General features: G+C 27.9%; 1 protein-coding gene across 1 annotated transcript; it reads left to right on the forward strand.

Moving 5' to 3' along the window:
- The first annotated feature begins 4,402 nt into the window (after positions 1–4,402).
- Positions 4,403–13,211, forward strand: LOC130823018 (uncharacterized). The gene is made up of 4 exons (XM_057687701.1): positions 4,403–4,690; positions 4,792–4,843; positions 6,182–6,249; positions 12,645–13,211. Exons 1-4 carry the CDS (start codon positions 4,502–4,504, stop codon positions 13,110–13,112), a joined length of 777 nt encoding a protein of 258 aa, XP_057543684.1. The 5' UTR covers positions 4,403–4,501; the 3' UTR covers positions 13,113–13,211.
- The last annotated feature ends 3,442 nt before the right edge of the window (positions 13,212–16,653 follow it).

The following is a 16,653-nucleotide window of genomic DNA, read 5'->3' on the forward strand; positions in this document are numbered from 1 at the left end:
TGTAAGGACTTGGAGTGTATTTGAAGGAGTCGGAATTTCTGCTGACTAAATTCGCCTTTGCTTGGATTGTTCTGGATATACCTAAACCTTTAAATTTACAGTTCTACATTTCGACTTTCAAAAATGTTTTGAGACAATGTCGTTCTTTCTATAATTTTGTGGCTTTCTTAATCTCCATTATGTTTCCTAAGCTATGATCTGATTTTCTTTGCAGGCTAGATGGAAGCTATGGCCTTTTGCACATCTTATGACTTATGGTGTTATTCCTGTGGAACAAAGACTGCTTTGGTTTGATTCTGTGGAGCTCATATAGGTCACAATACTTTCAATGTAAGCATTGATTTCTTTGATAATTTGTTTATGACTTACGCAGGACACAAAAAGTTTATAACCCATAATAAGAAATACATATTCTCCTACTCTTAATATATTTTTTTGCGTGAATAAAGTTCAACAAAGTAGTGATAGATCTCCACCGAGGCTCATAAGGGAAACTAGAAGTTGATGTCGCAAAGGCAATACTTTAAACATATGATATTCTTCCTAAAAACTTAGCTTGAAGAATTGATGGTCACTTGAAAAGATTATTTGAAAAAGAGCTTCAAGCTTCTAACAATTATCGCTTGAACCACACATTTTTCGTTCGTTGTCGAATACATTTGGTTGTTGGCTTGTTGCTTACAAGAATCAATCTACACATATAAGAATCCTTTGTCATATGTAATATTAACTAATTTTGCCACGCTCATTAATTAGCATTCTGGAGAAAGCGATTTATTAATTTGATATAGTTTTAGCTTTACCTGTGGGTTTGATTTGGTCTGGTTTTTTTTTTTTGTTCAATTTGATTAGCATTTCCACGGTCTGATTATTGGTGAAATTGAATCAAAATAAAACTTAACAAAATGTCCTAATCTCATCTCTCTTTTTTCATTATGCTTAGGCTCATAATTACAATTGATAATAACAATGTTATGCTTTTTTTATATATTTTTTGTTTTAGGCTCACAATTACAATAAAAATTGAGGATTCTCTCCTCGTCATTTTATTTTTTTTAATATTTTGTTACCTCTTTTTCAATATAAAGGACACCACAAGAAAGTGATGGGGTAAAATCATCAGGTAAAGAAAAGTAATTAGTGTATATAAATGAAACTGATGACAAGCATTTACTAGATGCACCATCTGATGACAAGCATTTACTAGATGCACCATCTTCCTCGTGCCATCAACTTCAGACTCAAATAGCTGCTTCTTAATTTGGAATATTTATCTTTTTTTTAATTATTATTCCACCTTTTCATTTTGATGTAAGAGTTTTAAATTTTCTTTGTTTATTTTTAAATATTTTTAATTTTTCTATTATACTATTTTGACTTTTTAGTTTTTTATTACAAGGTAGAACGTTGTAAAGAGAAGGCGAAGGAAGGATAATGTTAGATGAAACTTAATTTCAATATTTTGCTTGGGAAAAAATTGTACATACTCTAATTAAAATAAGACTAACTTCTTATATTTATTATTTATTATTTTTAAATTACATCATTCTCACATTATTTTCCTTGATATAAATTAGAATTAAAAATAGTAATTCATATAAAATATATTTTAAAAACCTTGCTTTACTTGAGCATTTATTGAATACTAGTTATTTTTGAAATTTTTATACATGAAGAGAGTAATTTATTAAACATAATTTTTCATGGATATAAATTCATATAAAATATATTTTAAAAACCTTGCTTTACTTGAGCATTTATTGAATACTACTTTTTTCGTTATATATTGGTAGTTATTTTTGAAATTTTTATACATAAAGAGAGTAATTTATTAAACATGATATTTCATGGATATAAATTCATATAAAATATATTTTAAAAACCTTGCTTTACTTGAGCATTTATTGAATACTACTTCTTTCGCTATATATTGTTAGTTATTTTTGGAATTTTTATACATGGAGAGAGTAATTTATTAAACATGATTTTTCATGGATATAAACAAGTTAAAATCTATATAAAACTTGTCAAATTCGTATCAATTAATAGAATTTTATATTTTTTTTATCAAATATATTTGGAAACATTAGTTATCAAATTATATTTAAAAATTGAATCAACAACTAATATGAAGTACATATGTTATAAAGCACTTCTCCGTTCCATTATACTTGTGATATTTGACTTTTATGCAATCCAGTGTGTTATTTTGTTCACTTATATGTTGAATTATATACATTTACAAATTATAAAAAGTTAATATTATGAAAGTATGCGATTAAACGATTCAAATAAGATTTCATTTGACTATATTTTTATTTACACATTAGTTGCAATATATAAAATAAACTTGAACGATAAATAATGCACATAACTAAAATATGGCGAATATTTCAAAACGGAAAAAGTATTAAATGTTGAAAATGTCCTAGATAACCACAAACGTATGTGGCCATGTCAACTCAAGTAACCACAACGTAAATAAAATCAGGCTCTCTCTTGAGAGACTGTCTTTTCTAAAGACGGTTCTCAAGAGCCCAACCCACTTTCCTTTAGTAAATATCTTAATTTAAAAAAATTGTTGTTTTTTTTTTGGAAGATAAAAAGTTTTCTGATTAACTGTCTATTCTCAAGCAAAATAAAATATCATTTAGTAATAAATCAGATTTTTTAATTTTTTTTTTAAATTAAGGTTCATCAATGGTGGAAAACAATGATGTTTAAGATGACAATTATGGCTAATTTTTATGATTTGAGGTTAAAATAATAAATTTGGGGTTATAACATAATATATTTGGGGTCATAACTTAATATATTTGGAATTAAAACTTAATATATTTGAGGTTTTATAACATAATATATTTGCTAGTATTATTATAACATCAATTTTGTAGTATTATATCACAAATATATATTGTTATAAACCCAAATCTATTACGTTATAACTGCAATTATATATTTTGTTATAACCCCAACTATATTATGTTATAACTCCAAATATATTATGGTTATAACCCCAAATATATTATGTTATAATTTACAAATATATTATGTTATAACCACAATTGCTTTTATTAATTTTCCCCAAACAGTAGACATTGTTGTCTTCTTTAACATCACCATTTACACCATTGATGAAGCTTAATTTAAAAATAAATTAGAAAATTGTAAATCCAACTAATATAAAACACAATCAACCCAAAAAAAAATGAAAATAAAAGCTTTAAAAACGAAAATGTTGAAGTATGAATACATAACTTTAATGGTTTTGCAAATGTTGAAAAAGATAAATAGAGAATAAACAATAATGGAGTTTGAGAGGAAGATGGAGATTAAAAACCACAAATGGAGTTTGAGAGAAAAAGATGAGTAGTTTTGTCAAAAAAGAGAAAAAGGAAAACTGAAAATAAAAGTTAAAAAGCATTATTAAAAAAGTTTTTTTTTTTTAAATTTAAAAATTAGACTGGCCCAAACATAAGACGTCTTTTGTACTAAAGTAAGAATTTACAAAGTAAAATTCAAAGGGAGATGAAAAATCTCAAATAACAACGCTTCTTGACTAGCTTTTCAATTGTACCACTATTTTAAATTAAAATAATCACAAATTGTCATTTAAGATTGTTTGATCAGATACTGTTCTAATTTGGACTAAACTAATAAAACTAATCACCTTAAATGTTTAATATTTAACACGTAATATTAAATATTATAATAACTACTTAAACGGTTTGTTTGATAATCAATATAAATGGTGAGAATGAGAATAATTTATAGTGTAAATTTTTATGATATGTATGATGTCATTCTCATAGCACTGAAAGTTTAATTATAAAAAAATTATTTTCTTCACGATTTTCCATCACCACATAATACCACATATATAATTAGAAATGCATTGGAAGAAATTGTGTGAAGAAAATATGATTGTTGAAAGAATATAACTATGACAATAAAACTTGTCAAGAGATATTCCTATCAAATTTATACTAACTTTCATTATCATTCATGTCATTTAGTATTGTTTACCAAACGAATGGTAATATATTAAAATAATCATATTTTTTAACATAACAGCTCATTTTGTACGAGATTCTCTTACTGCAAACTCGTTTTTAAATCTTTGATTTTTTTTTAACAATTATTACTTGGAAAATCACAATAAAGACCGTCTCATCTCAACAAAGAATTAGTGTTTAACAAAATTGGTGCAATGTTTAAGTTAATTGCTAATTGCTAATTGCTAATTGCTAATTGCTAATTGCTAATTGCTAATTGCTAATCTACTAACTAACTAGTCTTTCCCATCGTCCCACCAACTAATCCAATTAGAAATTCCAAAATAAAATGATTCACGCAAAGCAAACAACATTCCACCCTCCTTTTTCTTAACCGCTCAACCCTCCCTTCTCTTTCTCTCCCTTTTTTTCTCTCTCATTTCTAACTCCCATCAAATAAATAAAACATCCTATTCCAGTATTCCAATCCCTCTCAAGATTTAAATATGGTGAAAATCAAACAACAAAAACATGAAATCGACAAAAATATCAATTACAACGATATAAAATCTGATTTAGCCATTGAAACTTGCAACATTTTTACTAATTCTCATCACTGTTTTTGCATTCATCATCATCTCAATGCTCATTCTCCTACTCCCACTCCTTTTATTGATTGGTACTTGATTCTTAGAGTACGTTTTTTCTTTTCTTTTTCTTTTTTTTTAATGCCTATCTTTTATTTTAACGACATTTTTTGAAATTAATAGGTTAGTTTTAATTCTTGTCGTTCTAGGTTGGAGAAGATGCAGGCATTTCTATCATCAGAAAACAATATCATAAACTTGGTATTTTTCTTTTCCTTCTTTTCTTTTTTAGGTTTTAATCCCATAACATAACATTATTGGCACGAGAATAAAAATGACTTTAAATACAAATTTGTCTATTTTACTCTTTTTGAATGATAAGAAAAAAAAATATATATATAACTAATAAGCATAAAATTAGGGTAAAATAAAGAATTTTTAAATTGTTTTTTGTCAAACAAAAAAAGAACTTTAGTATTAAAACAACCAAAAAAAGTAATAAGAGCAAATAATGTGAAACGAAAATCATATACTAATTCTTTGCTTCAATCTAAATCAATCACCTTGATGTGGCCTTTATTTGAACTAAATAGTTCAATTAATACAAATTATCAATCTAATTAATCTAATTTAAAAATAAATTATAAATGTTTTTTTTTTACCAGAGTAGCTAATCACTTTTTCATGTTTTTGGGCCGTTCTTATTTATTGCCATTGTTTAATTATGACTTAAAAGCTCATCATCATTATAATTAAACAAAAACATTCTAGTTACCCCATAACACTTACCGAATAACTTTAATAAACCTTCTTACCCCATAAAACATGGGTACAAATGCCCAATAATTTTGTAGATACTAATAATATTTGAAATAAAATAATAATTAAACTAAAGTAAAATGAGGAGAAAGTATGAAACCCTTTTTAAAAGGTTGGCTGCATTTTCATACTGATGCAAATAAGTAGGGCTCAGCTCTTAGTTTTGTTTATACTTTGGTTTTCTTGATAAATGAAATAAAATCTTTTATTTGCCAAAAAAAATTAGTAAAGATTATGTTTGAAGCCTCTTTTACTATTCAGTGGATGAAGTAAAAATTAATTTATTTTTGACAATTTACACTAATATAAATCCCAAATGAATTTAAAAAATGAGTCTGAGCCACCCAAATAAAGATTAGAAGAGATTAATTACATATACCTTTAAAGAATATTCAAAAACTAATTTGTATTAGTAGGGAATACTCCTCGAATTTATAAATTGTTGTATACTCTCTCTTTTTCTTTGATGTAGCATAATTCACATGTGGTTAACAATTATATATTTAACTATTACTTTTTTTGTTTGTTTAAATTTGTAACATATCAATTAAAGGCTCTCACGTATTTAAATTATGTTGCAAACTTAAAGGTTAAATTTTATATTATGAAGAAAAATAAAACTAACAACGGCTAATAATTTTATGCAAGTACATCAATATACTCTCTTTGATACTACTCAATTTTCTCAAATTTCTTTACAATGTGGCTGGGTATATAACTTCGATAGGACATAAAAGTAAAATTGAATTACGTGATGAAGATTTTATTTGTTGCATTTAGCATTGCTGCTTCATCCGGACAAGAATAAACATCCAAAGGCTGAATTAGCATTCAAGCTTATTTCCCAGGTACATATATACCTTTTTTTTTTTTTTTTTAATTCCTCGAAACATTGATTTTAACAAATTGGTCAAATTATTGTTTGGCGTTAAGTGACACTTAAGTCAAAGACAAAATTACTGATATTGTCGTTGTAGAGGCTCATGCACAAATAGGGAAACTTGTTTGTCTTCTGTTTCCTCTGTTTTTAGACTCTTTACATTTACATTATTATCATTGATATAAAAATTAATTGTTTTTCTAGGTTTACAATTAGATGCCAAATTACCCCGCATGTGAGTAAGTTACCTTTCTTTAATGCGGGAGTATAGTGCAAAACCTCAAAAAATGTTTATATTTTGGGACGCCTTAGTGTCACACATTATATTTTGCATAATTTCAAAAATTTTTACAATTTAGTTATACGACTTATTAATTTTACCTATAACATATATTCACTTGATATTGATATTTCTATCATTTATTTTAGTATATTACTCTTTTGCCGATTTACTATTTAGTTTTATACTTTTTCAGATTCACTTTTTCAATTATAAATTTTTTTAATTGTGCTTGGTTAAAAATTATAAAAAATTATATTAATAAAATTTATATTGAGAGAAATCAAAAAAGTTTTCACTGGACTATAATTTCACTTATAGATCGAGAATAAAATAACAAACTTAAATAGTGCTTGTGCCCATTATTGTGCCCTAGCTTTATTTATATGGGTGTTTGGTAAAATATTTTTTGGATAAAGTCACAAATAGATGGTTGGTTATTATATAATGCTAGTGTTTGGCACAATGTTTGGTTAAAACAACTTATTGGTATGAATAAGTTAGCTTTGAACAATTCTAGTCGATAAAATTATTTAGATAAATATGTCACTTTAATTTGTTATCAACTATTTCTCCTGTTCCGTAATACTTGCACGTATTACTAGTTTTGGTTGTTTCACAATACTTTCACTTTTTCTATCTTTGACAAAAGCAATAATTCTCTATTTTACCTTTGTTTTATACTTATTTATCACATTATTACTTTTTTAGTTACCATCCAATGAAGAGTAAAGTAAACCAAAATGCTTTAAAAGTGATTTTTCTTATAATTTTCTTGTCATCATTCAAAATATTAACAAATTAAAAACAGAGAAAGTATAAACTATATGGAAAGCACCCTTAGTTTACCGAAGTGCACAAGATGCATGATTCTGCACTAAGTTTTTTTAAGTGATATTGGTTTGAATTCAAATAAATTTTGCTATAAAAAAAATCTTATTGGCTATAGCTATTTCTTATGCCATGCTGCAAATGAAACGCATGATTATCGGATATAATTACGGATGAAACTTCTTGATTTTGTTTTGCTTGGGCTCAAACTTTAATGTAAGTGATTTGGCTATCTAATACTCTTACAGTCCTACTAATGAAAACTACTATTAGCTTTATTTTATTTAGTATCTTAAAATTTCTTTAGGAATTAGACCTTGATTCTTTTTTTTCATAAAATCTAATTATTTAAGACGAATTTATTTGAAGGTATAAACCGATAAAGCTGATTATCTTAATTGCTTCTTTCTTAGTTTAAAAATTGCACCTCGGGCATGGCTAGGTTAATATTGCTTTTACTAGTCTAGGTTTGGCTATATACATAACTCATAAGGCGCGTGCTTTTGCGAGCCTTTTACACTGTTCACTCTTTCCGCTTTTGGTTTTCTATTATTAGAAAATGGCTATTTTAGTAATTTTCAGTTTAATGATTAGACAAAAATTATGCAGTTGGTCTTGGACGAGACGACCTCATAATGAAACCGTCAATTTGAGTCGGCTTAATTCGTGCATGTAACAATCTCACATGTTTTCTCTCATTTTTTTTCATTTTTTGGACATTTTTCAATTTTGATCTTAAATGTATAAATTTTGAATTTAAAAGTATCAATTTCAACTTTAAGTAAACTTTAAACAAATCAATTAAAATAAAAAATTTTAATATTGACCTACAAGTGATCAATTTTGACGTTAAACTGATCAATTTCTACCTAAACATAGTTCTGGTTTATAATTTGAGAATGAAGTTAATAAAATGATATTATTTTATCATTCTATGCATGAATTTCAAACAACAAATGAATGGTCAATAACACTATCAATAATAGTGTTAAAACATTGTACTACACAATACAAGTACTCTTATTCAATGCAACATGATGGTTCTAATGGAATATAAGAGTACTTGTACTCTTTAATCATCGATCAATAATAGTAATATTACTCTTTCCTCAACACGTTTATATATATTTGTATATAGTTCCAATTGAATATGTTAATAATTAAATTATCACAATTGATGTTTTATGATCTAACTCAATTTTGAACGTATAAGCATCAGTTATCGTTTTCAAAATAAGTATTCAAAATCTATAAAGATATTGTATAGGTTTTAGTTCAAATTGAATATCTTAATAATTAAATTATGACATATAATTTGACAATAATGTTTCATAATTTTGAACTTTCAATCTTCAATCATCATTTTAAAAATAAGTATTTAAATTGTATAGATATATTGTATAGCATTTAGTTAAAATTTAATATGTTAATAATTTTAACACTTTTATTGATAGTTTTATTGATCATTCTTTTGTTGTTTGAAATTCATCCATAAAATGAAAAATGATAGAATATTAACATTTTATAAAACTTCATTTTGAAATTGTGAAACAGAACCATATTTAGGTAGAAATTGATTAATTTAACATCAAAATTGATCACTTATAAGTCCAAATTGAAATTTTTTATTTTAATTGATCTGTTTAAGTTTTACTTTACGTTGAAATTGATACCTATAAGGTCAAAATTGATATCTTTAAGGTCAAAATTAATAAATGCCAAAAAAATTGAAAAAACGAGAGAAAGTGTATGATATTGTTACATGCACAAATTGGGCCGGCACGAATTGACGGTCTCATAATGAGACGGTCTCGTCCAAATTTTTGTGAAAATTATGTTCATTTTAAAGACAAGGAAAATAAAGACGGATTTTTCTTATAAAACAAATGGGGCAAAATAAAGACTTAGCTTATAATTTTACAATTTTGTGAACTCTCTCCCTAGGCCTCCATATGACAAGGTGCAATTTGTTTTTCATTTTTTTTTAATCCTCTTTATTGTGAACTCTTCATCGTTTCATCTTTTCTTATGATTTTTTTAATTTTCTGTCTTCTACTTATTTTATTTGATAATTTGTATAAGGCTTTTTCTAATATTTTAATTTTCTTTTTTTCTATTTGGATTTCCTTCCTATTCTTCAATTATCTTTATCTCTCTTTTGTCTTCTAGATTTTCATTTTATTTTACTGTTTTGATTTATTTTGCATTATATTAGTAAAATAATTATCACAATAAATAAACTTCTTTAGATATTTGATGCAAGGATAATATCAATATGATATTATTCATGTATCAAATATGTTATTGAATTGTTTTTTAAGCCTTTGACCGCCAAAAATGCGCCTCACTTGCAATAAACTCGTACTTATACCTTACGTCTAGCCTTGCACAAAAGGATAGTATCAAGATAACTTGTTTAGGAATGGAATTAAGATAAGACATAGTTACAATAATCTCCTAGTAGAAATAAGAGAATTATATTAATAATATTCTTAATTGGACAAATCAAAGTATTAATGTATACATAAGACTAAGGCAAAGTTGAAGAGCCCAAGAAATAGAATTAGTTGACCTTGACACATTCTATTCAGATTGTTCAACATAATTTTAAATAGGAAACCAACTATTTGATTAACTTTAATTATTTCAACTCTCCTTCAAGAAAAGATTAGTTAATTTTAATTATGATAATCAATGATTAGCATATGCCAACCATCATTTTGGTGATTATTCAGTATTTAAATTACATCACAATATTTATATGATTTATTAGTTTGTTAAATAAATTGAATTTTATATATTTAGTTTGGTGACTTCAACTTCTGCAAGTTGCTACTACAACACAAGGGCATCTTTTCTAAAATAATAAGGCTATTTGTTGATTTTGTACTTGAGACTCTTAATTAATCTTAGTGTTATTATCACACTAGCACATATAATTTTTCTCCCATTCTTTTTTATCTTTTTTTTCAAATGTAATATAACTTAGTTGTCCTACATATAAACATTTTATATTGGACTCGAGTTCACATTTGATTCATTCGAGTCACCAAAATGTAACATTTTTAAAATGTAAAAAATAAATAATTCTTTGAATTTGTTAAATTTGCTATGAATAAGCTTTTATATTAAAGATGTAAATATTGCAAATTTAATAAAAAGAAAAGCATATATGTAGATTGCAAATGGTAGTTTTCTAGATCACTTTTAACATCCTCTTATAATTATTATATCATATACTCTCTTTCTTTTCATTTGTTCTTCCCATTTACTTTTTGCACAATTTTTAATGTAAATTTTGAGCTTTAGTATCTCTAAATACGCATCATAAAAAATTATAAAAAATATATAATAAATAGTATACAATAAGATGAATCTAAAGAGATTTCACATGGATATATTTTATCATCTATATATATGTCTTAAAAATCTTAATCAAATTTCTCTTTTCGAAATAAAATATTCTAAACGGGAAAGACATTAGGAAACAGAGAGAGTAATATTCTCAAAATATACATACATAATCTTTATAATATACTTGTATTTAACGGTAAACGCCTATCCATCACCTTAAGTCTATATTTGAATAATCAATTTAACGCTATGTTTGGATAACAATTTTGAAGAGAATAAAAAGGAAAGGTAGAGAAAGGGAGGGAAGGGAAAGGAGGGGAAGAGAAATGAAAGGGAAATAACTCTTATTTGTATAAGAGGAAATGGAAGGAAAAGGAAGGCAGATGGATGTTTTCTCTACCAAATATTTTTTATTTTAGAGAGATTAAAACCTTAACAAAAAGTATTTATTAAATCCTTTTAATTTCCTCCCCTCCAAATCCTCTTTCTTTTATTTTGCTATTTAAACAATAAACTCTTCCTCCATTTAAATTCCTCCCCTTTCTTTCCTTCCATTTTTCTTCCATTCAAACACATTCTAAATTTAGATAAATATGAGCTTAATGATTGTTGGAAGTTGAAAGTGTTATTATAATGTGTAACTTAAGACTCGTTCTCTTATGTCGTGCCAAAATTTGGAAATTTTTTACACATTGCCTGGTACTGTCTATATGTTGACTTAAGGGTAGAATATTACTCCCTCCAATCACTATTAATGTTCCATTTTTTTATACACTCTAATCAATACACTTATTTAATTCTTAATATCTCTAATCGTGCATAATTAAAAATTATAAAAAGTTAATATAAATAATCCATGTATTGAGACGAATCAAATAAAACCCCACTTGACTATATTTTAAATTAATGATTTAATACAAATTAAGAGTAAAGGATAAATAATATGTAAAAAATAAATAGGATATTTATAGTGAATTGGAGGGAGTACAATACATTTTTATCTATAGATTCTCTGAATTTTTTTTACTCTATTTATATTTAGATTCACTTAGGACTTTTTAATTAACTTCACACTTTATTTTCATGTTAAACTTAAATTTAATTTTATTGGATAAGTAAAAATATTATATATTTAAATGATGAATTGGCATATTATTATTAGACTATTGTCTCACCTCAAAAGTGTTGCATTGGTATGAGTCTATTTTTCAAGACTAATTGCAAGGCTCAACATTGATTCTAAGTCACCAAAGCTAGTCTTCATCAAAAACTCACTATTCACTTCCAATATTTTTATTGTTCTTGCTAGAAGTGTTCAATAGAGGGGATTAACTCAATAGGTTAAGGGTTGGGTAATTTCTAAGCGGATTATTAAAGGACGCATCATTATTAAGCTTGATTTCCATAAATATATTCTCATATTTTTTTATGACATTATTATATCATATATATGTATATGTGTGTGTCAATCCAACGGGCTATACAATTAAATTAAAATAACATTGGATGAACTTTATAATTAAACGAGTTGGGGTCAAGACTAAACAGACTTTAACCCACCACGATCAATTTAAAATTTTGACCTGACATGTCTCGATTAATAGCTCTAGTTCTTGCCCTGAACCCCAACATTCTATTATCTAAGTAAAGCTCTATATTGGGTCAAAGCACTTTACATTGTAGCTGTACTAGTTAGTTAGCGGTAAAGAGATTGTTTATAATTAAACTTAATTGCAAAACATCATCGATAACTTCACACTGACCTTAAATACATATCATCAAACTGTTACTATTTTATAAAAGTAAAACTAAAAATATTTATCCCGTTAAGAATGCCCTTTTAGATTGTAACTTTGTAAGTATTGTTTTCCATTTATAAATACTAATTTAATTTACAGGCATACAAATGTCTATCTGATGAAGGAAAAAGAAGTAATTTTAACTTGGAGAGATGGAGAAACCAATGTACAGAATGCAGCAGAATCCCACACAACTCTCATCCTCAACACAATGCTAATAACAACGCTAGAAAGTCACCAAGAAACTTAAGGTCTTACAAAATACATCAACAATTTAGAGCCTTAAAAGAGAAACTAAAAGAAGAGGCCAACGTCATACAAGGGTGCATTCGGGTTAATCAAGGCCGGAAAAACAAGTACCCGGTTTTTGATCCATCGAGTTATTCTAACCTAAGCTATCCACATAGAAGGAACCAGGCTCAATCTTACAAGAAAGGTGCTAGTTTTTGGGATGTCAAGAAGCAGAATGTGTATGATCAAAGAAGAGGCAGATGTGAATATCCCCTTTTTGAGCTTACTACAGATTGTAATTCATTCAATATGAAAGCTACTTGTGTTAGTTCTTGACCTACATAACACAGTTCGCTAGCTAATTCGATTTTTGAATTCGTGATTTACTCAAGTTTGTCCGAGAATAGCCTAAAACCAACAATAATTTACTTTTTTTCGATTTTCGATCACGAGGTGATTAGTGATTTATGTGACACTTTTTTTTATGTGATTCTTTAAACAGATAAAATCAGAGTAAAAATTATGGAATTTTTAAGGCAGATTTAAGATAATTAGGCATGGGGTTGTGATTTTAGTCAAAAAGCTACATCAATCTCACCTAATATTCAACTAGTACTACTAATTTGGTTAGGAATATTATAGAGTGACACCCATAAACCATCAATTATTTTCAGACTTTTACACTTAATCATTAACAATCATACTCATTACCCAATAATTTAAGGTTTATGATTCAATTAGTCTCTTGAGTTTGTTTGACTAACTCTTGAAAACTCTAGCATAGGAGTAAGGTATTGATCTTCAAGAGCATGTGAAATTTTTAGCTTCCACATTTTTTTGAGGAGTACACATTTTCTTAACACTTATTCCACTTTCTCACTTCTAATCCCATCGATAATTTTCAATCTATTTATGTTTTTTATATTGTAATATATTTTGTGTAGTGATTTTATTATAATGTAGTAAAATTAAAGAAACCAAAACATTAATATTATACAAAGAGAAAGACAAAAGAAGCCTATTAAGTGAGGATTCAAACTATACCTAAGTGATCGATATACAATTTTAACAATAACTATGTTTATGTTTATGTGCATAAAACTATCATGGAATTGAGTCTATATCTGAAGCAATATCTAAGGAGATTAACTCAAAAGATCTATCGGCAATCCAACTTTGACTTTTAAATAAACTTTTGAGAGAAGTTGTCAAGAAGAGAAAATACTACCAAGGAGGTATTGGAGAATTTGAATTTTACATGACTAAAATTGTCACCAATCGACTACTCTTGAAGTGTAGACTCTACAATATTCAACTTAAGAAAAATAAACCCTTAAAATCTCATCTTGATATCTTGATGATTTTTATTCCATAGTATTGGATTTGGAAACATTATTGTATAACTTGTGATAAGGACTTAGAAGTTTACTTGTTATGCTAATTACTACCAACATACAAAGAAGGTAGCGAAAATATTTAAAAATAAGGAAAAATTACCCTGAATAATACGAACTTTCACTGATTTTCCTACAATAATACGAACTTTCAATTAACCATGAATAATACGAACTTTGATACTTTTTTCCCGCTGGCATACTTGACCTGTTGTTAACCTGGAGAAACGGTAAAATCTGCTTTTCTTCCTCATTTGCTGCATCAGAAGGCTGGGTATTTCGACAGCCTTTATTTGAAACTTGCTCATCTTCCTCATTTGCTCACTCTCCTCTTCCAATTTAATTACTTCTTCCAACATCTAAATTTTTTTTTTCCATTTTCATTATAATCTCTAAAGTAATTTGATATTTAACATGTATTCTCCTCCGTCATCATCTCAATCTAGAACTTCAATTGCAAAAGGAATTCCTTTATGTAAACATGGTGTTCATGCTAAATTACAAGTAGTCAAAAAAGGAACAAGGGTTGGTGAGAGGTTTTATGGATGTGCATTTTGGCCAGTAAGTTTATTTTTTTTCAGTAGCTTTATTTTGTTTTATGTTATTTTTGAAGTTCTTTATCAATTAGGGTTTCATGATTTGGTTTGAAATGTAGGCACAAGATTGCAAATTTTTTAAGTGGGAAAAAGATGTAGAGTATACAAGTGAAATTTCTTCTTGTTTGGAAGAAGAGAAAGCTATGTTAATTGGCAAAATAAAGAAATTGAAGGCTAAGAATGCGAAGTTGAAAGAAAGCGAAGCTATGTTGAAATTGAAAGTTGTTGAATATGTAAACGCACAGAAAGCGTTAAGTTTTGTACTTGTTGCATCATGGGTTTTATTTGTATTGTTCTTATTTATGTTAAGCTAAGTATAAGAATTTGATCATGTAATGGAACTTTATGTATTGAAAATCCAATGTTTTTGATAATTTTCAATAATTACCTTTACATACATAAGCATTTCTTACACACAAAAGAGCTATTACCTTTACATACATAATTTTCAATAATGTTTTTGAACAATGCTCTAATCCGTAGATTATACCATAATCGTAACTTGATACATACAAAAAAGTTATGTTTTCCAAAAGAGCAGCAAAATGACACTTATTATTACAACATCAATTCTTTGTTGTCGATGCTTGGGTTGATATTATTTCAGAAGAGTTCTTCTTAGGCTTTCCCCTTTTAGCAGTACTTACACCACTCCTTCCGCTTGCACTACCAGTCCTACCCCCTCTACTCCCTTCCCCTGCTCTAATTGTTCTGTTGCCTTTACCTAAAGAACTCGGTTGTGCAGACACGTTGTGATGGGATAACTCTGGTGTGTTCGTTGCGACATCAACAATCTTTTTCGGTCTTCCTCTTCTTCTTTTCAATGGAGGTGGTTGCTCAACCGCTTTACCCTTATCCGGACATTTCCTTTTGTTATGTCCAACCGTATTGCAAATGCCACATGTCATTTGAACCCCGTGTCTTGAGAGCTTTCCCGGTTTTTTAGGATCTTCATGCGGATCCTTAATTCTGTTTTTTCGTGGTCTACCCGGACCAATCTTAATTGGAGGAGGATCGATCGGTTTGTCAATTTTAGGCCAATACCTCTCCCCAATACAAGGATTGATGCTTCCTTCATATGCTCTCAAATAAGCCTGTCTAGTGTAGCACTGATCAACAAATGACTCAACCTCCTTGTGCAAGTAAAAAATAGATGCAACTGCATGACAACATGGAATCCCTCTTAAATCCCATTTCTTGCAAGTACAAGTTCTATTTTCAATATCAACCTCTAAAACATCCATACAATAGGCTACTTGGAAACGCGTTGATGTTGAAGGAATGACAGTGCACTTAGCTGCTTCTTGCTTCTCTGAGTCTAACATTTTTTGTACTTTGGGACATAACAAACCCTTCCACTTCTTCAATGCCTCTTCTTTTTTATTTGCCATCCTCTTCATTAGCATTGTTCTAATTTCTTCAAGCATATCTATTAAATGATGGGATCTAGCATTCATGATGTAATTATTAAAAGTTTCTACCATATTGCTCAAAATAACATCACACTTGCCGTCTAGTTTGACAAAAGATCTACAAAACAAGTGTGGACCACATTTCCTAAAGGCATCAACAGCAACCGGATTAACATCCTCCATCTCCTTATTAACTTACCATGAATGAGAAGAAGATGATTGAAGAACAAGCCCTAATTTTCGCTGCGTGAGGAAGATGAATGTGGAATGCTATGCGTGAGGAAGATGAGCTCTGTTTCGTTAGTAAGGTTCATGAGCTCTGGAATGAGAAGAGGTTCTGTTTGTTTAATAAATTTCATCAGCAAAAAAAAAGGATTTTAAAGGAAATATGCAAGTTTACCGGTAACAGGTAAACTGTTATGCCAGCGGGAAAAAAGTATCAAAGTTCGTATTATTCATGGTTAATTGAAAGTTC

Source organism: Amaranthus tricolor, chromosome 1, assembly GCF_026212465.1.
Source record: "Amaranthus tricolor cultivar Red isolate AtriRed21 chromosome 1, ASM2621246v1, whole genome shotgun sequence".
Lineage (NCBI taxonomy): Eukaryota > Viridiplantae > Streptophyta > Magnoliopsida > Caryophyllales > Amaranthaceae > Amaranthus > Amaranthus tricolor.

Excerpts from the sequence above, each read along its gene's own strand:
- LOC130823018 (XM_057687701.1), top strand. The coding sequence starts at position 4,502 with ATGGTGAAAATCAAACAACAAAAACATGAAATCGACAAAAATATCAAT. Across the intron at positions 4,691-4,791 it reads ATTGGTACTTGATTCTTAGA|GTTGGAGAAGATGCAGGCAT; the intron begins GTACGTTTTTTC and ends TTGTCGTTCTAG. Across the intron at positions 4,844-6,181 it reads AAAACAATATCATAAACTTG|CATTGCTGCTTCATCCGGAC; the intron begins GTATTTTTCTTT and ends TGTTGCATTTAG.